The 24571-nt window shown below is 38.4% G+C and overlaps 1 protein-coding gene across 19 annotated transcripts in view; it reads right to left on the bottom strand.

The window, feature by feature from the left end:
* Positions 1-237: 237 nt before the first annotated feature.
* LOC134823808 (golgin subfamily A member 6-like protein 25) overlaps positions 238-24571 on the bottom strand; it is a 101722-nt gene continuing 77388 nt past the window's right edge. For 7 of the 19 annotated variants that reach the window (XM_063835366.1, XM_063835359.1, XM_063835361.1 and 4 more), the window contains 15 exons: positions 24254-24341; positions 13988-14074; positions 13613-13699; positions 12557-12637; positions 10944-11036; positions 10367-10522; positions 8774-8976; positions 8201-8355; positions 7803-7947; positions 6576-7500; positions 6092-6278; positions 5811-5953; positions 1843-2001; positions 1505-1588; positions 238-1284 (listed from right to left, as the gene is read on the bottom strand). In XM_063835366.1, coding sequence (XP_063691436.1) covers positions 1183-1284; positions 1505-1588; positions 1843-2001; positions 5811-5953; positions 6092-6278; positions 6576-7500; positions 7803-7947; positions 8201-8355; positions 8774-8976; positions 10367-10522; positions 10944-11036; positions 12557-12637; positions 13613-13699; positions 13988-14074; positions 24254-24341 — 2695 coding nt within the window. In that variant the 3' untranslated portion in view covers positions 238-1182. The remainder of the gene's footprint in view (positions 1285-1504; positions 1589-1842; positions 2002-5810; positions 5954-6091; positions 6279-6575; positions 7501-7802; positions 7948-8200; positions 8356-8773; positions 8977-10366; positions 10523-10943; positions 11037-12556; positions 12638-13612; positions 13700-13987; positions 14075-24253; positions 24342-24571) is intronic. The other 12 variants (XM_063835368.1, XM_063835367.1, XM_063835364.1 and 9 more) reach the window with 3 other exon arrangements.

Genomic DNA, 24571 nt, shown 5'->3' with positions numbered 1-24571 from the left:
AATGAAACCAACTTTATATGACTGAAAGGTAAGCCTAAACTATACATTCTCCGAGATATGTATTGCTTAATTTTTATAGAAATGTGGCCTGGAAACTAAGGCGAAAAGACCACTCAAAATGAAGAAAACTGCCCATCAAAATTTAAGGCTGAACCCCGGCCCCCCTTTAAGTGTTTCAGTTTCTGTTTACTGTCTGTATAGTTACTGTTTTTGATAATATCATAAATAAAACGAGGATTTTAACTCCTAAATTGTTATAAAAATAAGATTTCTTCAAAGCAGCGGGGTTAAACACACATATTTACAATTACAGTGTTGTAATGGTGGTGATACTGCGAACATAAACCCCAACACGCGAATAGTTGCACATCTTATTACGGCACTTTCTTACTGCGGTACTGTTAGCTCCATTAAATAAAGTCAAGGATACATTTTAAGATACAGACTGGTTTTTATTATGGAAAAAGATGTTGATATACCCGGAAATGAAAATGAGTCCATCGCATGCAAAATCAGTTGGTTTTATTATAGTGTCAATAAGCATAGCATGTCGTCAGGTAGAATCGTGGTTACGAAATGTGGTACCAACGACATTTCGGCATTTTCGAAAAATTAAAATCCAACGAAAAAAAAAGAAAGTATTTTATCTTCATCGTTTGTAACTTCAGTTACTTATCTTGATGAATAACTATAAACACATACTCATTACTCTTGTAATTCAAAATTCATTAAAATATTAATGAATAGAAGCACCTATTTTAACGATAAAGTGGCGAACAGTGAATAGTGAAGCCCCTCACAGACTTCAATAGCCGTTATAATGGTAACCATGGTATTGGTAACCTAGTTTATAAACTCGGTATGGTAATCATCTCGCAGAAATAATTTCGTCAAATAGTTTCTTTTCTAAAAGTAAACATTTCATTGCAATGTATAAATCAATTCTGGAACGAGAAAATTTGGGATATAAATACAATAAATTAAATGTTAGCTCTACATCAGCGCACTGCAGTTCATGATGAATAACGATGTATAGTAGTCACAGACTTCAACAAGTGCTACTATGACGTCACGTGGTGTTTTGATGACGTCACGTGGTGTTGTGATGACGTCACGTGGTGTTGTGATGACGTCACGTGGTGTTGTGATGACGTCACGTGGTGTTTTGATGACGTCACGCGGTCACTCCTCGCTGGGTAGAACGTAGTTACCGGGGAATGTACCGAACTTTTCTGTTCGTTGTGAGGTTCCAACGAACCAACCGTCATCACATCTCTCGATAACCTGTGGGAGAGTTTATGAAGGAGCAGTACTGAGCCGCGCAGACAGATATTAAGTTATCTTCAAAGAGATAACTGTAAAAACGACGTTTGAAGTCCTTGCTCTATGTTAACAAAACGAGCAATAAAGTCTATAGAATAATGAAATTTAAATAAAGTTTATTAAAATATTATTAAATAAACATATCTATTAATCAATTAAATAAATAAATATAAAAAGTAACCTCCACAATGTCCCCTCGCTGGAGTTCCAACTCGTCATCATTAAGGGGCTGGTAACTGTACTGGGCTACGTATAACTCGTAATCCTGGACATTGTTAACTAAAGTAAAACTTTTATTCTGAACATCAATAATTTAATAATTTTAAGTACTATGCTATATTCATACAGTTAATTCCCGATTAACTTCGAGAAAGCTATACTCGGAGTAACACTAACTAATACTGAGATTATGGTACTAAATACTCAACTAAATTCTCAACTAAATACTCAACTAAATACTCAACTAAATACTCAACTAAATACTCAACTAAATTCGGTATATGCTGTTTTTTAACCAACCTGGAAATCGTCAGAATCCTCTGCAGATCTGTTGTCAACAATACCGCTGTTTTCAAGATTATCGGTGTTGTCAAGGTTACCACTATCATCAAGAAAACTATCACGTGACTGGTCGACTGTTTCTGGAGACTCGTATTCCTCTAGACAGTCTTCTATTCTCTGTAGTACAGTTTAATGTCACAACAACAGCTTAGTAGTACAGTTTAATGTCACAACAACAGCTTAGAGTCACAAAGTTGAGCAGACAATATTCTCTGTAGTACAGTTTAATGTCACAACAACAGCTTAGAGTCACAAAGTTGAACAGACAATATTCTCTGTAGTACAGTTTAATGTCACAACAACAGCTTAGAGTCACAAAGTTGAGCAGACAATATTCTCTGTAGTACAGTTTAATGTCACAACAACAGCTTAGAGTCACAAAGTTGAGCAGACAATATTCTCTGTAGTACAGTTTAATGTCACAACAACAGCTTAGAGTCACAAAGTTGAGCAGACAATATTCTCTGTAGTACAGTTTAATGTCACAACAACAGCTTAGAGTCACAAAGTTGAGCAGACAATATTCTCTGTAGTACAGTTTAATGTCACAACAACAGCTTAGAGTCACAAAGTTGAGCAGACAATATTCTCTGTAGTACAGTTTAATGTCACAACAACAGCTTAGTAGTACAGTTTAATGTCACAACAACAGCTTAGAGTCACAAAGTTGAGCAGACAATATTCTCTGTAGTACAGTTTAATGTCACAACAACAGCTTAGAGTCACAAAGTTGAGCAGACAATATTCTCTGTAGTACAGTTTAATGTCACAACAACAGCTTAGAGTCACAAAGTTGAGCAGACAATAATCTTAAATCTTCAAAATACTCGCTTTAAATATAGTCATGGATCTGTGTACTGGTGGTGAAGTGAGCCATTATTTCTCTGATACGCAACAGCGATTAACGGATCAACTTCTAGCATGAATTATTGAACGACTTATAATATACATAGTAAGAAATTATTAACAAGCGCGGGCGTCGAAACAAATATGGCGTACCACATCATTACCCACATCTATAAAATAACTGGGAATGTAAAGTATTGATGAAGGAGTAAAGGTACCTGCGATCTATAAAATAACTGGGAATATAAAGTATTGATGAAGGAGTAAAGGTACCTGTGATCTATAAAATAACTGGGAATGTAAAGTATTGATGAAGGAGTAAAGGCACCTGTGATCTATAAAATAACTGGGAATATAAAGTATTGATGAAGGAGTAAAGGTACCTGTGATCTATAAAACAACTGGGAATATAAAGTATTGATGAAGGAGTAAAGGTACCTGAGATCTATAAAATAACTGGGAATATAAAGTATTGATGAAGGAGTAAAGGTACCTGTGATCTATAAAATAAGTGGGAATGTAAAGTATTGTTAGGTAAAGGTACCTGTGATCTATAAAATAACTGGGAATATAAAGTATTGATGAAGGAGTAAAGGTACCTGTGATCTATAAAATAACTGGGAATGTAAAGTATTGATGAAGGAGTAAAGGTACCTGTGATCTATAAAATAAGTGGGAATGTAAAGTATTGATGAAGGAGTAAAGGTACCTGTGATCTATAAAATAACTGAGAATGTAAAGTATTGATGAAGGTGCACCTGTGATCTATAAAATAACTGGGAATATAAAGTATTGATGAAGGAGTCAAGGTACCTGTGATCTATAAAATAACTGAGAATGTAAAGTATTGATGAAGGTGCACCTGTGATCTATAAAATAACTGGGAATGTAAAGTATTGATGAAGGTGCACCTGTGATCTATAAAATAACTGGGAATATAAAGTATTGATGAAGGAGTAAAGGTACCTGTGATCTATAAAATAACTGGGAATGTAAAGTATTGATGAAGGAGTCAAGGTACCTGTGATCTATAAAATAACTGAGAATGTAAAGTATTGATGAAGGTGCACCTGTGATCTATAAAATAACTGGGAATATAAAGTATTGATGAAGGAGTAAAGGTACCTGTGATCTATAAAATAACTGGGAATGTAAAGTATTGATGAAGGAGTAAAGGTACCTGTGATCTATAAAACAACTGGGAATATAAAGTATTGATGAAGGAGTAAAGGTACCTGTGATCTATAAAACAACTGGGAATATAAAGTATTGATGAAGGAGTAAAGGTACCTGTGATCTATAAAACAACTGGGAATATAAAGTATTGATGAAGGAGTAAAGGTACCTGTGATCTATAAAACAACTGGGAATATAAAGTATTGATGAAGGAGTAAAGGTACCTGTGATCTATAAAATAACTGGGAATGTAAAGTATTGATGAAGGTGCACCTGTGATCTATAAAATAACTGGGAATGTAAAGTATTGATGAAGTTGCACCTGTGATCTATAAAATAACTGGGAATGTAAAGTATTGATGAAGGTGCACCTGTGATCTATAAAATAACTGGGAATGTAAAGTATTGATAGTTAAAGGTACCTGTGATCTATAAAATAACTGGGAATGTAAAGTATTGATAGGTAAAGGTACCTGTGATCTATAAAATAACTGGGAATGTAAAGTATTGATGAAGGTACCTGTGATCTATAAAATAACTGGGAATGTAAAGTATTGATGAAAGGTACCTGTGATCTATAAAATAACTGGGAATGTAAAGTATTGATGAAGGTACCTGTGATCTATAAAATAACTGGGAATGTAAAGTATTGATAGGTAAAGGTACCTGTGATCTATAAAATAACTGGGAATGTAAAGTATTGATGAAGGTGCACCTGTGATCTATAAAATAACTGGGAATGTAAAGTATTGATGAAGGTGCACCTGTGATCTATAAAATAACTGGGAATGTAAAGTATTGATGAAGGTGCACCTGTGATCTATAAAATAACTGGGAATGTAAAGTATTGATGAAGGTACCTGTGATCTATAAAATAACTGGGAATGTAAAGTATTGATGAAGGTGCACCTGTGATCTATAAAATAACTGGGAATGTAAAGTATTGATGAAGGTGCACCTGTGATCTATAAAATAAGTGGGAATGTAAAGTATTGATGAAGGAGTAAAGGTACCTGTGATCTATAAAATAACTGGGAATATAAAGTATTGATGAAGGTGCACCTGTGATCTATAAAATAACTGGGAATGTAAAGTATTGATGAAGGTGCACCTGTGATCTATAAAATAAGTGGGAATGTAAAGTATTGATGAAGGAGTAAAGGTACCTGTGATCTATAAAATAACTGGGAATATAAAGTATTGATGAAGGAGTAAAGGTACCTGTGATCTATAAAACAACTGGGAATATAAAGTATTGATGAAGGTGCACCTGTGATCTATAAAATAACTGGGAATATAAAGTATTGATGAAGGTGCACCTGTGATCTATAAAATAACTGGGAATATAAAGTATTGATGAAGGAGTAAAGGTACCTGTGATCTATAAAATAACTGGGAATATAAAGTATTGATGAAGGAGTAAAGGTACCTGTGATCTATAAAATAACTGGGAATATAAAGTATTGATGAAGGAGTAAAGGCACCTGTGATCTATAAAATAACTGGGAATATAAAGTATTGATGAAGGTGCACCTGTGATCTATAAAATAACTGGGAATATAAAGTATTGATAGGTAAAGGTACCTGTGATCTATAAAATAAGTGGGAATGTAAAGTATTGATGAAGGAGTAAAGGTACCTGTGATCTATAAAATAACTGGGAATGTAAAGTATTGATGAAGGAGTAAAGGTACCTGTGATCTATAAAATAACTGGGAATATAAAGTATTGATGAAGGTGCACCTGTGATCTATAAAATAACTGGGAATGTAAAGTATTGATAAAGGAGTAAAGGTACCTGTGATCTATAAAATAACTGGGAATGTAAAGTATTGATAGGTAAAGGTACCTGTGATCTATAAAATAAGTGGGAATGTAAAGTATTGATGAAGGAGTAAAGGTACCTGTGCTGTGAGATCAGGAGGTGGGGGGAGATCTGGAGCCTCAATCTTCACTGCGTAACTTGTGGGGAATATGCCCTGTGCAGCGCCTAGTTGCCCGTAGTACCAGTTATCATCTATCACTTCAGTAACTGTTATGGTGGCTCCTGAGTAAGAGGAGAGGCTTATTTTTGTTTTCAGTGGGATTAAGAGATTTCGTTTATAATCGCTGACACCGATAATATTAATTAAAGTAAGACGATAACACTTATTAACCGCAACAAATAAACACTGTTAAAGTTTACCTTTTTTGAAAGTAAGTTCTCCGTCCTCAGTGGACTTAAAAGAGTAAATAGCTTTAACCTCGAACGTATCATCGTCCTCATCATTCCCTAATTCGCTGTTAGAAACCCTGTAGTTTATGTTATTCTGCTCTTTTACTCTGGCCCTTTCCTCCGCCTCCTCCTTAAGTCTCCTTCCTTCCTCCATCTCCTAAAATCTTCTGATTATCACAAAGAAAAACAAAAGTGTGTTACAAAGAATACAAGTTCTTTCTAAGTATGTATCAGCATATGTTCACGTTTCAATAGTTCTTATTATATGTGGATACATGCGAATATATATTCTAAATAACTAACCAAACTTTCAATAGTTCGTTACAACATTATTTTAGTCTTGTAACGTAAGTTTTCATAAACAAATTACTGAACTGGTCTTCTTGGGAACTAGAAGAACTAATTATTAATCAGTAATTAACTCAGTAATTAATTAATTAACAATTAGAATCACCTGTTGATGTAGACGCTCCAGTTCCTGTAAGCGCTCTTCTTCTCGTTTCCTCTTCTCTTCTCGTAATCTCTCTTCCTCCTCTCTAGCTACCTCCTCTTCCCTGATCCGTTCTTCCTCCAATCTTCGAAGTCTTTCTTCCTGACGCTTCCTCTCATCGTTTTCTCTCTGGCGCCGTTCCTCGTCTCGTTTTCTCTGTTCATTTTCACGTCTTTTCCTGTCTTCTTCTTCTTTTCGAAGGCGTTCTTCCTCCCACAGACGCTCTTCTTCCTCCGCCTTCTTTCTTTCATCTTCTTCCAATCTGACTCGTGCTTCCTCTTCCCTCCGAATGCGATCTTGAACTCTTCTCATCTCCTCTTCGCCCTCTTTTCTCTTTCGCTCCAATTCTTCCTTTCTCCTCTCTTCCTCCTCTCTTCGTTTCCGCTCATTTGCTTCCCGTCTTAGCCTCTTTTCTTCCTCCTTCCTTATTTTCTCCTGCTCGAGTCTTTTCTGTTCTTCGTATATCCTTTGCTGTTCTACCTCTTCCCTTCTTCTGTCATCATCTTCCTCTTGCCTTCTTCTCCTCTCCTCTGCGATTCTCCTCTCCTCTTCTTTAATTAATTGCTCTGCAGCTCTCTGCTCTCTAACTCGCTGTTTCTCCGCATCCAGTTTTTCTTTCTTACTCCTATCCTGCTCTTCTCTACGGTTAGTCTCCTCCTCCAACGTCTTCTCTTCTTCTTTTCTCCGAAGATCGGCTGCTCTTTGTTCCATAACACGCTGCTTTTCTTCCGCCAGTCTGCGTGCCGAGGATTGTCGACGGTCTTCCGCCTTTCTTTCCTGCTCTTTTCTTTCTTCTTCTTTTCGCTTTTCTTCCTTTTTTCGCTCCATTTCCCGCCTGTTTTCTTTGTTTGACTCGTCGTTTTTTTGGTAGCGACTCAGCTGGGGCAAACTGCAAAATAAGTTTTTATAAGAAAGTTTTTATTGAAAATATGATGTTATTGTATGACTTTATTTGTTTTGCTATGTAGAATGGCTTAAATCTAAACAGCTAAATGTTCAAATGGAGAATAACCTTCAAAATATGCACAGAGGCTGCGTTTCATATCTTGTGAAAACAGAACCTATTAAGCTATTATATTATGCGATCAAATATGAGTTAAAATATCAGAAGTCAAAACATTAACTATTAAGATAGATAATAGCCATAGTGATGGTAGTCATGGTGACACTACGATAAGAACTCTCCATTACCTGCCAATATCACGCTGGTAACTAGGAACGTAGCTCATACTGCTAGGTGTAAAGTCCGTGATGGGAGAGGGTGGGGAGTGGGGGGAGGGTGGGGATTTCTTTGATTCGAACGTCGTTTCCACATCCTGGGGCGACTGGGTTGGCTCTGAAATTATTAATTAATTAACTATTAATTAATTAACTATTAATTAATTAACTAGATATCGATTATGAACAGTTTCGGAGTACAGAATTTAGTGTGATTTCTCTAAAAGAGAGCTTAATATATTGTTTATTTTTGCTACATCTGAGAATAATGCATCATGGTTACATCATCACCTTAATCGAGTTAAATAATTTACTGTTTCAGACAAATTAAACACCCAACACTAAACCTAATATCTGATAAGCATACATACCAGGATCTAGAATATCCACATAATTTCGAGGAAATATTCCGACTTGTTCGTTGAGCTCTCCCTCGATCCAGTTAGCGTCTACCTCCCTCCTAATCCGGATAATATCTTTCTTTTTAAAACCTAGCTCACGAGCACCTTCTGCTTTAAATGTGTACCTGAGCGGGTTTAAGGGAACTGTCAAAACTTTTCAACACAGATTTATTTTGTTATTGAAGAGTTAATCACGGAGATGCAGATCGGTGGCTGCGTAAAACTGAGTGAAACTGTGGAAAACTGTGTTAAACTGAGTAAAACTGAGTGAAACTGTGTAAAGCTGAGTGAAACTGTGTAAAACTGAGTGAAACTGTGTTAAACTGAGTAAAACTGAGTGAAACTGTGTAAAGCTGAGTGAAACTGTGTAAAACTGAGTGAAACTGTGTTAAACTGAGTAAAACTGAGTGAAACTGTGTAAAACTGAGTTAAACTGAGTAAAACTGTGTAAAACTGAGTAAAACTGAGTAAAACTGAGTGAAACTGTGTAAAACGGTGTAAAACGGTGTAAAAGGAAGTGATCTACCAATTTCTTCAACATACTTAGCTTTGCAGTATCTCATCACTTCAGGCTCCTTCGCCATGTTGTCCTGCTTTGCGGCGCGCGGCTCCTCAGCACGTGCGGCTCTGACGTCACGTGACGGAGTGATGACGTCACGTGGTGTTGTGGAGATTGTCGTGGGAGCGGGGGTGGCGATTGTTATGTTCTTGTTTTCCGGGATCTTAGAGTCCACTTCTGTTGAGTTCTAGGGCGATTTGGCGATTACTTTTAATAGAATTAACCCATAATTTACAAGGCTTTTATTTGAAGGGCGGTTTTATATTCCCGTCCCCAATGAGGCCTTTTACTGGTACAGTTTACTTATTTAACAATTATTAAAACCGAGAAAAAAATGTATGCAATTGTTAAAGATTGTTAAAAATGTCCGTCATAAATTAGAAATTTAAGAGTTGGGGGCGGGGAGTCAACCTTATAAATATACATAAAGGCCTATACCTATTTTGAAATCGGAGGGAATAATAAGTATTTATGAGATTGATGCCCCCCCCCCCCCCCCGGATTGTCATGGGTTCGAAGAGTTTAGAAATTTTCCCGAAAACAGTCTAAATATGTCTAAAAAGTTTACCGTTGATAAAGATGAGGAAACAACTTGAAAGAAACTCAACACAGTGACAATAAGAACTAATGACAAGAACGCAGTGTATTATTCACATACACACTAAAACAACCCTGTTAACAAAGGCAACAACAACATAGCCCTTCACAGCGCATGTGAGGAATGGGGAGTGTGTCTAATCACAGGGAGAGTGTGTCTAATCACAGGGGGAGTGTGTCTAATCACAGGGGGAGTGTGTCTAATCACAGGGGGAGTGTGTCTAATCACAGGGGGAGTGTGTCTAATCACAGGGGGAGTGTGTCTAATCACAGGGGGAGTGTGTCTAATCACAGGGGGAGTGTGTCTAATCACAGGGGGAGTGTGTCTAATCACAGGGGGAGTGTGTCTAATCACAGGGGGAGTGTGTCTAATCACAGGGGGAGTGTGTTTAATCACAGGGGGAGTGTGTCTGATCACAGGGGGAGTGTGTCTGATCACAGGGTGAGTGTGTCTAATCACAGGGGGAGTGTGTCTAATCACAGGGGGAGTGTGTCTAATCACAGGGGGAGTGTGTCTAATCACAGGGGGAGTGTGTCTAATCACAGGGGGAGTGTGTCTAATCACAGGGGGAGTGTGTCTAATCACAGGGGGAGTGTGTCTAATCACAGGGGGAGTGTGTCTAATCACAGGGGGAGTGTGTCTAATCACAGGGGGAGTGTGTCTAATCACAGGGGGAGTGTGTCTAATCACAGGGGGAGTGTGTCTAATCACAGGGGGAGTGTGTATAATCACAGGGGGAGTGTGTCTAATCACAGGGGGAGTGTGTCTAATCACAGGGGGAGTGTGTCTAATCACAGGGGGAGTGTGTATAATCACAGGGGGAGTGTGTCTAATAGCTACAATAGCTAGCTACACTAGCTACAATAGCTAAAATAGCTCGCTACACCAGCTACACATTTAATTTTGTGTCCTGCCGTAATTATGAGAACTGCCGTACTATTTTTTATTTTCTATTTTTGTTTCCAAGAAAACAACGAACCTCATTGTCACGGAGCCGGTTAATTACCTCATTGTCACGGAGCCGGTTAATGGGAATTACTTTGCTGTCCTTGAACTCCTTTATAAAGTCTAATGTGTTATCGTCAAGCGTGGATTCGGTTCGGGCGGTGTAGGACTGTCTTAACATGTTGGCGACCTGAGATGGGTAAATTTAATTAATATCAATTAATTAATTAATTAATTAATTAATATTTAAATAATATAAAATGTGTTATCAAAATAATGCGTTTATTAAAATTCAGAACTTATGGTGCATCGTATGTTTAAAACCGGATATGTCAAAATATTAAAAGTCCAGAAAGTTTTCATTTCTGGTGTGAACAAAATATCCTTTAACGATTTTACTTTTCCAATGAGGTAAAATAACCTCAAAATAAGCTAGATACTATAAAAGTTAGAAAATACAAAAAAATTGAGTAAAACAATCTTGTGAGACTTATGAATATCTGGTAACATAATGTAGAAATTAAATGTGAATTAAGTCATAGATATTTCTTCGATCAAACATTAATTGAGTATTTAATATCAAATTAATAACCAATTAATTAATTACGAACCTCTTTTGAGTTATACGAAGGTACGTCTCTGCTGCTAGAGTCTATGTGTAAACTGTGTTTCGGGGGAGCTTTATTGTTGTAGGTATGTGTGATCTGAGAGTTATCTTTAATTTAATTAATATTACTTAATTTATAAACGTGCTTTTATTATCATTTATTAAGAGAACATTACTTAATAAGTAATATGTTTTGTTACTTATTAACTGTAAGCGGCTGTCTCAATAAGAACAGTACGTGATAAGACACGTGATAAGTGTTGATATGATAATTAAATACCAGTGCGAACTAGTTAAGGTGTATTGGATTTACTTTTAACAAAGTTTTTATATTTGCCAAGTTTTAATTTTATGGAGTTTCCCTTTGGTCTTGAATAAGCCGCACATATTTTAGAAAAAAATTAACATCCTGTTGTGTTGTTGAAGAAATTAGAATGTCAAACTTTACATTAGTTATAGTTACATTAGTTATAGTTTTAACTTAGTTATAGTTACCATAGTTATAGTTACCATAGTTATAGTTACCATAGTTGCGAGAATATAACAGATTGTAAAGATGGCGGGCAGTTACTTTAAGGACAATTACAATAAACAGGCAACTATCTATTAATTGGAATAAACTGGCATCTTTCAACACAGGTAAATATTTGAAAGAATTTAAGGAATTAAATGGAAACGCCCGACTAAAAGTGTATTATTGTTTAGTTGTTAATAAAATATCTCAGGCTGCACCTTCTACAGGTTACTTCTCTAGGATATGGAGAGATGATATACAATTAGGTAGGTCCATAAAAACAAAATGTTATTGAATATAAACAGTTAAGTATGTAGGAAAAGTTTAACTTTGGTTGAGGTTTTAAGTCTCTATTATATGATGTCGGGAAGTTCCTGCACTAAGAAATTAATAACTACCTGGTTTTGTTATTTAAGTTAAAAGAGTTAGTTACTGAAAAAATTAATAACTAACTGGTTTTGTTATTTAAGTTTAAAGAGTAAGTTACTGAAAAAATTAATAACTAACTGGCTTAGGTATTTAAGTTTAAAGAGATAGTTACTTAATAAATTAATAACTAACTATCAATGGGTCCAAGTTACTGCGGACATAGTTCACTATGTGTTTACCGTGTTTGGGTGCCCATCATATTTTACAGATGGGGGCGATATTTTGAACGATTCTATTTTATATTCATCTATTGCTGTACTCTGTAAAATTTGAAAAGTATTTAATTTTTTAAAAACTGGTTTTGTTGTTTAAGTTTAAAGAGTTAGTTACTGAATAAATTAATAACTAACTGGTTTTGATATTTAAGTTTAAAGAGTAAGTTACTGAATAAATTAATAACTAACTGGTTTTGTTGTTTAAGTTTAAAGAGTTAGTTACTGAATAAATTAATAACTAACTGGTTTTGATATTTAAGTTTAAAGAGTAAGTTACTGAAGAAATTAACAACTAACTGGTTTAGTTATTTAAGTTTAAAGAGTTAGTAACTGAAGAAATTAACAACTAACTGGTTTAGTTATTTAAGTTTAAAGATTAAGTTACTGAAGAAATTAATAACTAACTGGTTTTGTTATTTAAGTTTAAAGAGTAAGTAAATGAATAAATTAATAACTAACTGGTTTGGTTGAGATAGGTCCTGCGAACTGACTAGGAGAACTAGATCGGGGAGTTGACAGATCACTACTTCTTCCACCCAACTGAGAAGAACAAGGGTAATTAACTTAAAGTCAATAATTAGCTATTTCTCTATTTGTATATTATAATTAGTATTATAATCGACCCTGGATTGAAAATATAGAACCGAAAGTTTGGCTATTTCTGTTTTGATATAGTTTCATGAAAGCCCAAATAATACTGGAATTTGTTACAAAGCAAAAATTTAGGCGAAGCCTTCGAAAAATAGCGTCTCTAATTCTTGAAGCAATTAATTGATAAAAACAATGCGCCGGGTAGAAGTAAAATATTACTATTCTGATAGTAACAGAGAAAACCTATCACCAATAATTCAGTTTTCGAAGTATATTATATACAGACTGACTTGATAATATACAATATGTGTAATATAATGTATGTATATTAACATATATTTATTATATATGTAATATGTTATATTCATGCTTTTCATACAAGTTACAACAAAGTCTTCATGTTATGTATCCTGTGTTTGGACGCATGTTTCAGGTTAAATAGTTTATAAAAAGTCTAGCACTAAGCACTAAGCACAGCGGCTAAATCTCAAAGCGTCTTTATAAATATTAAAATAAAGCTGTTTTGTTATTGACTAAGGTGATGGTATCAGCACAATCTCCAAGGTATTCTACAGGTCTTTAACGAGTAATTTTATTTTTACTTATGATATATATTATATAGGCGCTAGCGTTAAGCGTTACTGAGATAATTTAGAAGTGCTACCGATAGCCAGAGTAATGAGCGCTAACAAGCGCTGTAGAGCGGTTAGAAGCGCTGTTGAGCGCTAGCAAGCGCTGTTGAGCGGTTAGAAGCGCTGTTGAGCGCTAACAAGCGCTGTAGAGCGGTTAGAAGCGCTGTTGAGCGCTAACAAGCGCTGTTGAGCGGTTAGAAGCGCTGTTGAGCGCTAACAAGCGCTGTAGAGCGGTTAGAAGCGCTGTTGAGCGCTAACAAGCGCTGTTGAGCGGTTAGAAGCGCTAACTTACTGAAGAAGAGTTGAAACTTCTCCCGATACTAAGATCTATTGGAGTTTTAATGTCCTCGTATAATATGAGGTGTCCTACTGCGTCCATCTAACGGGCAGGAGATGTGTCAATATATCAAACAAACTTACAGACATACATACATACAAACGTACAGACAAACATACGATACATACATACATACAAACGTACAGACAAAAATACATACATACAAACAAACGTACAGACATACATACAAACAAACAAACGTACAGTCATACAGACAAACAAACGAACGCATAAACGCGAACGCATAAACAAACGCACAACCACAAAAACGAACGAACGAACAACCGAACGCACGAAGGAGACTTACAAACGCTCGAAGGATTTACTTACACTGGCGTTGCTGGTATTACTTTCGACACTGTCGTAGCTGCTTACTCGTTCGTGATGGTCTATATTAGATACGTGCATCAACGGCGCCTGACGGAAGACAACTACTGTTATTTTATTAGTGTTATTCGTTACCATGGTTACCTGGTATTAGTGTTATTCGTTACTGAAGCAGCTAAAACTGTCTTTGACTTATTTTGATAGATCATTCTCGGTCGAGATTTATTAAGTTTACATAAAACCAAATTCAGTGATTAAAATGAGTTGTGAATTGTGATAGGAGTTCAGAGTGATGTTTGATTTATTTGTTTTGATTATGAAGAAAAAAAATGTTTGATTCAAATTCGATGGAATATTCAGAAATAACAACAGGTAATTCGTGTCAAAGTTCTTTTCATTTTAATAAATTAATTATAACTGTTCAAATTAAGAGGTTGTATGTTAATTGCTTTGAGTCTCCCTCTAAAGTACAGTAATTGACTTCACCGTCCGTCACGTTTACGCAACCAAGAAAAACAACAAAATAATAACTTATTTAATCAAAAATAACAAGACAAAATGTTAATTATATACATAATTAAATCATTCCACTGTAAAAATATATAATGGTACACCCGCCAGAGAATATGGTATTCCCCAATTTACAGTTTATCAAAAGTTCAGTAACCACTATTGAATTGTTCCCAGTTTCAGTGATAAATTTACAGCTTATCAAGAGTTCAGTAACTATTATTGAATTGTTCCCAATTTCAGTGATAAATTTACAGCTTATCAAGAGTTCAGTAACCATTATTGAATTGTTCCCAATTTCAGTGATAAATTTACAGCTTATCAAGAGTTCAGTAACCACTATTGAATTGTTCCCAATTTCAGTGATAAATTTACAGCCTATCAAAAGTTCAGTAACTATTATTGAATTGTTCCCAGTATCACTTGATTCAGTACTAATCACTTCAATCTTATATGTCGAATCATCCTCATCCCAAATCACCCTACTCTCAAATAAATCTCATCTCAAAATTGTTCTAAATCTAAAACATCCTAAAAACTCTAATCTCAAATATAAATCAGCTCGAACCTCAAATATTCTCAGTTCATTAGTTCTAAACACTGAACATCTCATCTCAGAGAATTGTCGCCCGGATCTCATTGGTAACCATGTGATGCCCATAATATATGGTAATATGGTAATATCAGATCTCATCGAAAATATCAGTCCGGACCTGGATCTTATTGAAAATGCCAGTCCCAGTCTTGGTTTTGTTTTCGCCAGTCCCGGCTGCTAGTATGGGTCTATGTGTTGTTCTCTTCCGGATCTTATTGCACACGTCAGTCAGTAGCGAGGTAGTGTAACGGTTTAGTGAACTGCTGTGTTACCGGAGCTTTTATAAACTTGATATTCTCGTGCAGAGCAGGTATCGTATCCCACACATCCAGAGGTGTGGCGTCACGTGGTGTCTTAGTGACGTCACGTGAATTTTTTGTGACGTCACGTGAGGGCTGTTTGTTGTCTGATCCTCCACTCTCCCTCATCTCCGGGTTAAAGTACAGTTTCTCTTGGATCTTGTTAAAGACACCAGGGCAGTGGTTCTGGAAACCATCAGGTTCCAACTCGTTTAGTCTGGAGAACACGTCACGCGGTGGTGTGATGACGTCACGTGCTGTTGTGATGACGTCACAAGGTGGAGGAGAATTACTTTGCTTGCTTGTTTCATCAGCTTCCTCGTCGACTAGCTTCACTGCAGGTAACTTGGCTTGAATCTTACCGAATATACCCGGCAGGTGAGTTTTGAATCCCCTAGAGTTGGTCTGCATTACTGGAGCACTGGCTGTTCTCTGCATTACTGGGGGTTTTATAAACTTTATATTCTCATGAAGAGGAGGAACCACATGTTCTGGTGGTGTGATGACGTCACGCAGTGGTGTGATGACGTCACGTGTTGGTGTGATGACGTCACGTGGTGGTGTGATCACACCGCTACCGTTCTGTAACTCGGCGAGACACTGATCCGCTATATCAATAGGATCGTCGGAGCTCAGCACTGAAGAAGAACGGCTTATTGGGGAGGTCTTGTTATATCGGGAGGGGGGTTTTGTTTTCGGTTTAGAATAGATTTCATCTTCTACATCATCGGGAACCAGAGAGGTATCTAACTTTGCTTGGATCTTGTCAAAGATACCTGGAACATGGGTTTTAAATCCTCGTGCGTTTCTCTGCATTGCTGGAGCACTGACTCTCCGCTGCATTACTGGAGGTTTTATAAACTTTATATTCTCATGAAGAGGAGGGACCACATCTTCTGGCGGTGTGATGATGTCACGCGGTGGTGTGATGACGTCACGCGGTGGTGTGATGACGTCACGTGACAAGGCAAATGCGGCAGAATCCTGGAGACACTGAGAAGCGTTAGAGTGGTCAAGATTGTCCAGATTAATACGGGAGATGTTGGGTACTTCAAGCTCGGCCAGAAATAGGTCCGCCATTTCAACAGGGTCGTCTGTGCTACTCAAGACTGAGGAGGAGCGACTGAGTGTTGCTGATTTTACAGATCCATTTTCAGATCTAGCAGTTGCAGAAGTATTTCTAATATTGTTTGAAGTTTTTTGAGGCTTGATATCGAATTCTTCATCCATGTCATTAGGAATTAAAGAAGTGTCTAACTTGGCTTGGATCTTGTCAAAGATACCTGGAACATGGGTTTTAAATCCACGTGCGTTCCTCTGCATTGCTGGAGCACTGACTTTACGACTCATAACCGCAGGTTTCTGCTTGATGTTTTCATGTAAAGGAGGTACTGCATCACGTGCTGGTGTGATGACGTCACGTGAGGAACATATGACGTCACGTGCTGGTGTGATGACGTCACGTGACGAACATAAGACGTCACGTGGTGGTATATTGGGCACTCCATTCAGTAATTCAGCGAGACACTGTTCAGCTATTTCAACAGGATCATCTGAACTAAGTACTGAAGAGGAACGGATGATCGGGGCAGGCTTACTGTTCTCAGTTTCAACATCTGGAAATGCTTGGGACAGTTTGGCAGGTTTGCAAATAACATCTCCTCCTATTTCATCTCCAACCAGCTTAATTGAGGGATCTAACTTAGCTTGGATCTTGCCAAAGACCCCTGGAACATGTGTTTTGAATCCTCTACCGTTCGTAGCACGTGGTGGCGATGTGACGTCACGCGGTGGCGATGTGACGTCACGTGGTGTTGTGATGACGTCACGTGGTGTTGTGATGACGTCACGTGGTGTTGTGATGACGTCACGTGGTGTTGTGATGACGTCACGTGGAGTTCTCTCTGGATTACTGCCCTCAGTTTTACGATCTTCTGTTTTGTGATCCACTGTTTTTTCAGGATTTTGTCCGAGTGCAGCTGTTCTTTCAGTTACAAACTCCTGTAAACACTGCGACGCTTTAGCATGCTCCTGGTTCCCCATATCAATAAGAGAGACAGTACTAGGAACTCCCCCCGTCAACTCAGATAGACACTGTTCAGCTAGCTCAGTGGGCGTCTTGTCACGTGACACGCGCGCGTCCTGCGGGTCAGTGTACATGTACCGCGGGTGGTCACGTGATTCTTTAGTGTCACGTGACTCTGTCGTGCCACGTGATTCTGTCGTGTCACGTGATTCTTTAGTGTCACGTGGGTGATCTGTTTCCATTCAGATGTGTAGTTACAGGTTGTGTAGTACAGGTAGAACACGTGGTTAGCAGCAGGAGGGGTTCTTGGTTCTTAACTAAAACAGAGGAAAGATGAGGAAAATATAGATTATCACTATAGTTGCAAAGGTGAGGAAAATATAGATTATCACTATAGTTGCAACAACAGAACGATTAAATTTTAACACTGATTATAGTCCTACTTATTAATAAAGTAAAAGGTGTCTGCTATACCAAAACTGCGCAGCACAGGGAATCAAACAAAACTGGGAAAGCGAAAGGCAAGATCTGACAAAGGAAAACAAGCAAAAGAGAAGGAGAAGTATAACACATCACAACAACCGGCACAACCTCCCACTCCAACATTTGTGTTATAAACTAGGTCAGGGTGAACTTAAGAAGCTCTAGATAGTTCTACCCTTATATGGGCATCACGTGGTAGTTCTACCCTTATATGGGAATCACGTGATAGTTATACATTTACCCGCTCACAGGTCGGTTACAGGTTCTGCGAAGTATTAAGATAAGTCAAATAAATCGTATTAGCTATAACAACTATTTAAATAAGTCAAATCAGTTGTGTTGATAGAACTATTTGAATTAGCCTGATTATTGACCGGAATGCTGGCAATTCACATCTCTTAAGACGGATAACACCTTTACTCGGCAGGTTGAAGAAATTAACAGAAGGACTCTAAACAAGATATCTCGTGTTACAATTTTACAACAAGTTGGGACAAGTCCTAGCTTTGTGTGTACTAGAGAACAAGTCCTAGTTAAATCACGTGATGCCCATATAAGGGACTAGCTTTAACACTTCAACAGTTAGACGACTCTGAAGAAGGGGAAAAGAGGCCGGAAATAGCGTCTAACTGACACAACTCCTGGAATAGTGCCACTACTACTGGTTACAGTAGTAACCAGTAGTAACCAGTAGTAACCAGTAGTAACCACTAATATAGTGGTTACAGTAGAAGGCACAAAACGGACTTTGATTAGTAGTAGTACCGTTTCGGGGCATCTGATTGAAAAATTGGTGAGGTTGGAGGCAACTGATTGAAGAATTATAGGGTGCTAACATACTTAACATAGAACAACTATTTTTAACTATGAGTACAAGATCTGAAGACCCATACTGTTGATAACCGAGCCCTGCAGCGTTAAATACCATAAATAATCATAACTACTCCTCGCTCTGTACTTATCGTGACAACATTACAATGATTTAAGTTAAGCTGTCTTGAAGAAGGAGTAACCCCTACGTGTCCCTGTCAAACATGTGACAAACACGTGTCCCTGTCAAACATGACACGTTATATTCAACTCTCACAACGCTTCACGGCTAACAGCCCTTCGTGACACGAGCAGAGATCACGTGACAGTAGCAGAAATCACGTGACAGTAGCATAAATCACGTATATTACAAAGTGATCACCACTCTTCACATCACTCCCAGCGCATGTTCTGAGGTTTGGTTACGACAGAGGGAAGACTTATTTGGGTGATGGAATAGAGAAGGGTGGAATTACAGAATAAGTAATACTACGGAATATTACGAAATATTACGGAAAATTACGAAATATTAAGGAATATTAAGGAATATTAAGGAACATTAAGGAACATTACGGAATATTACGGAATATTACGGAATATTCAGGAATATTCAGGAATATTAAGGAACATTACGGAACATTAAGGAATATTACGGAACATTAAGGAATATTAAGGAACATTACGGAACATTACGGAATATTACGGAATATTAAGGAATATTACGGAATATTACGGAATATTCAGGAATATTCAGGAATATTAAGGAACATTACGGAACATTACGGAACATTACGGAACATTACGGAATATTATGGAACATTAAGGAATATTACGGAACATTACGGAACATTACGGAATATTACGGAACATTAAGGAATATTACGGAATATTAAGGAATATTAAGGAACATTACGGAATATTACGGAATATTACGGAACATTAAGGAATATTAAGGAATATTAAGAATTATTACGATATCAAACACACCCTCCGTTGTGACAGACTCTTTAAAAGTATACCGAGATTATATTAGTACTGCTATTAAGCTTCTTGTGGGTTGGGAGCGTGTACCAGCAGCTACTAATAGTAATATCACCTGATGCCCATATAAGGGCATACTATTACACGCTAATTCTGGGATTCTGCTATATTTTTGAAGTTTCCGACCAGACTTCAAACGTGACTTCTATTTTACCACGAGGGATTGTCCTGGCTGAAGTCCTGGTACCAGTATAGTGATTTTGATTTACTACTTTTCTAAACAATAAACAAAACTATGTGATATTGATAAGACCTTCCTAATTCGGATCTAATCTAATCGAAAGCGATCGAATCTGACAAAGTTACTGCTGGAAAACTTCAAAAGTTTCAACTCAAGAAGTGTGGCTTCCTTGTGAGTCTTCACTCGTCATCTATACCATGATCGAGAAGAGAGAAGTTCACACCATACCCTTACCGCAGAATAACACTTTACATATTTTAGCAGATGATTTGACCAGAGTTGTGGCCATGCTTGGATAGTACTATTATTGGATCATAAACCCAATGAAGTTATGTTTTTGGTTTGAGTTTTATGGGACCGAATGACAGTGATCACGGCTGCACAAAATGTCTCTGCCAAAACAAAATGAAACAACTGAAAAACCGACGATGAAAAATCTTTAAAACACCAAAAGAAATCAGCCCTCATAACTTTATAAACCCTCTACACTGCAGACCAACGGTCAGCAGATGATTTCATCACAAATCACGTGATGCCCATATAAGGTAATAACAAACCCAATAAAGTTAAGTTTGTGGTTTAAGTTTGATTTCTCTGCGAAGACAAAATCAAACGAGTGCCGTTACGAGTACCGTTACAGTTACTAAACATCTGTAAAGAGAAATCAGTCGTAACAAATAACGGAGATTAATTCATAACGTCCCGTAGTCATTAATTCCGTCCCGTAGTCAGCTTCTACAACACCCCCCTCCAAGCCCTCCACAAAGTCCTCGCATCTTTCCTCAAACCCCTAGCCCAGAACCCCTTACGCCTCAAAGACTCTTCCGACTTCAAACATCGCTTCGACTCCTCTCTCAATCCCTCCTTCCACTACCACGCCTCCTTAGACGTCCAATCCTTGTACACCTCCTGTGACATGCGCCTAGCTCTCAAAACTGTCATCTCCTCCTTTGAACAGAACCCCTCTCGTCTTCCCTCCAATGTCACCACCACCACCATAGGCTCCCTTATCAACTTTTGCCTTGACAACTCATACCTTGAATTCAACGGCTCCTTCTACTCCCAAGACGAAGGTGGTACAATGGGATCCCCCCTCATTGTTGAACTAGCTGAAATCCGCCTTGCTGAAATCGAGACCTTAGCTTTATCCTCATGTCCTGACCCTCCGAACACTTACTCCCATTTCGTTGACGACGGCCTTGGATCTTTCAGAGACAGAAACCACGCAGAATCCTTCCTTACATTCCTTAACTCCCTTACTGAAGACCTCAACTTTACCCAAGAACATCCCTCTACAGACGGAACTATACCCTTCCTTGACGTTCTCATCCACCCTGACAAATCCACATCAGTCTACAGAAAACCCACCCACACCAACCTCTACACCAAGTACTCTTCCTGCACCACCAACTCATCTAAGAACGCAGTCATCCGATCACTGACCAGAAGAGCCCACAACATCTGCTCACCCCAACACCTTGACGACGAACTCCAGACAGTACGACACGTTTGCCTCCAGAACGGCTTCCCTCCTCACCGCATCACCACCATCATGGACGAAGTACAACGGAAATTCACCAACCCCTCTCGCCACCAATCCCTAGCCTCATTCAACCGACAGACCCGTGAACATGCCCTTAGTGTTTCTCTTCCTTTCCATCCCTCCCTATCCAAACCCATCTCCAAGATACTCGGACAACACGACATCAAAGTCACCCACTCCTCTGCTACCTCCCTCTGCAACCTCCTCACCAAAACGAAGACCACACCCCCTACTCACCTCACTCCCAACACCATCTACGAAATTTCCTGCTCACAGTGCCCCTCCAAATACGCCGGACAGACCTACAGACCCTTGGTCCACCGCATGAAAGAACACGAACGATGTTACAGACTCAACAACGCCATCGACGAATCCACAGACAGAATCAAATCAGCCCCTGCACATCATGCCCTGACCACCGGCCACACCATCTCCTGGAACAACATCGAAGTCCTCAAATCCCTCACCTCACGCTCCCAACTTGACCTCACAGAACACGCAGCTATACAAATACGACAACCCGCTATGAACAGAACAGACCGCGCACCCAAATGTAGTTCCCTCTGGGACCCCATTCTTCCTAAAATTGCCAAATCCTTAAAGTCAAGACCATCTGGCATTTCCTTCTCAACCTCAACAGAAGACTAAATTTTTATTGACATTGTACTGTAATTTTCACTTTCCCACCCACACCTCCCCCACCCTCCATCCCTGACACCACTCAATCACATATAAGCATTGTCCACCACATCACATTCAGCTGACGACGATTAACACATGTTTATTGAAAGCTTCTACAAGTTAAATCATCGTATCTCTTATATGTTTTTAACCCAACTCCACTCAGATTAATTCATAACAATATTAGGCGCCCTTAACAAAAGAACAAAGATGACACTATTAAAAACGCTATTCTGTCCAGATCTAACATATTTACTAAATCACGTGACCAGTTTGAACTAAGTCATGTGACTATTCTCGTTGATCTGTAGACCGTGTGGTACAGGGTACTGGGTGGAGCTACTATCAGGCTGTAAACACCAAACTGTAAACAATTGAACCTTGACTACTATTCTAGACTGGCAGTTTCAAAATATCGGACAGTTTTACGACACCAGAAAATACCGACAGTTTTACGGCACCAGAAAATACCGACAGTTTTACGGTACCGGAAAGTTTAAAAAGCACCAGACAGTTAGACTGACGAGGACGGCTGACCGCAACAACAAAGCGCCGTATTTAAACACAGCGCGTCAGTCAGCAGTAGGGAGGTTGGGAGGAGCTCGCACTGAGGAATAGTGCGAGGTTTGGAGGTGCTCTCTCTCTCTCTCTCTCTCTCTCTCTAGGAGGTGCTAGGACAACGACACACGAGGTACTGTAACATAAATAAATTACTGAAGAATAGTGCGACCTGATAAACCTATCCGGTATATACATGTAGCCCGGAATAGTGCGACCTAATAAAGGGTTGCCAGGGTTACCAGGCCGGCCTGGTGACAGCGCTGCGCTCCTACAAGTTGTGAACAGCTCTGAAACCCAGCCAATAAGGTAGTTGTAATTTGAAGCTGTAATTTGTTGTAATTGTAATTTGAAGGGATATTCCTGGCTCCGGTCCAGTTGAAGGAGAATTCTAATCAGATTTTAACTCTTAAGGTATCTTGATTTAACGAATCGGCTGGAATTTGGTGATTAAAGTACTTGAGGGGGTTTCCCGTAAAAGTCACGCGGAAATAATTCAATAGCGAACAGCTACATAGCAGGGGCGCGACTCTCATAACGCATTGTATTACCAGGCGACCAATTCTAAACATGCCCATGTATGGTAGTGGGTAGTGGCGATTATTTCGCGAGATGCAAACCACAGCTAAAACAAACCCATATTAGGAATCAAACTGTTAGCTCTCTGAATTGAAGCTAATACAGGGCGAATTGTAACGATTATTTCTCGTGACGGTATCCCGGTATCCGCTGTTAGACCAGTTGGAGCGTAATAGATCAATAACAAGTCATAATTAAATGCTAATATCACCATGGATACGTGACACGTTTAACACGTGGCAGGTTTAGCACGTGACAGGTTTAACACGTGGCAGGTTTAACACGTGGCAGGTTTAACACGTGGCAGGTTTAACACGTGACAGGTTTAACACGTGGTGTTACAGTGGACATGGTATTGGGGTCTGTAGATCTACAGTTTTAAAGTTAGGTATGTTTTAAAGACCAAGGTGCTGATGTTAATATTTTATGTTCGGGCTTAGTTCATTTTTACAAGTAGGTTATTTTTATACCCTGGTATTTGTAACTGCTTTCGGAGGGGTCTAAGATAACGGCCGACTACAGTCTGGTCAATTGTATGGCTTCTTGAAGCGGTTCTGCTTCTCTTTCCTCGTTATACTTATAGTTTCATCTCACAAAGTTCGTCACCCCGAATTTAAACCTTCGCTCAAACCCTTATCCTATAAGTTACTATAGTTACCCTAGTAACTATGGTAACACTAGTCCCCTCCTTGCCCGGACGATGTACTAGTACTTTGACCCAGCCCGAGACCATAAAACATCAAATATTTAAGTCAAACGGAAATAAATACCATTTTCAGCGATTCCGTTCCCCCGCAACTTTTAAACTATGTGTGATCGGGAAAATGAAGAGGAAGATGAAACAGGAGTGAAACTACAAGTAGAGTGACAACAAAATGAAAATGGGAGAGAAGTGAGAGTGAAAGTGAAAGACTCAAAGTGAAAGTGAAAGTGAAAGTGAAAGTGTATATAATAACCATTTACCTCGGATATGTTTCTAGCACCTTTGACTCCTGCGGCTAAACTGTATCCACCAGGTTTAAATCCGATCTTTTTCTTACTGGCTTGAGGGCTGAAAATAAAACGCTTAAGTAAGCCTTAGTCACATGTAACATCTCAAGTGGTGGTCATAAGTTACTATAGTTACCATAGTAACCATAGTAAACATAGTAACCATAGTTACCATAGTAACCATAGTTACTATATAAGTATATAAGTTGCTGTCATAAGTCATGATTACCTTCCTTGTCACAAATCGTGGTCACAAGATGTAATGACACGGAGGTTTGGCAACGAATTATT

This window comes from Bolinopsis microptera, chromosome 12, assembly GCF_026151205.1.
Source record: "Bolinopsis microptera isolate Bmic1 chromosome 12, MBARI_Bmic_1.0, whole genome shotgun sequence".
NCBI lineage: Eukaryota > Metazoa > Ctenophora > Tentaculata > Lobata > Bolinopsidae > Bolinopsis > Bolinopsis microptera.
Note: the sequence above shows the minus strand (reverse complement) of the source record. Positions and strands in the feature narration are given on the sequence as shown.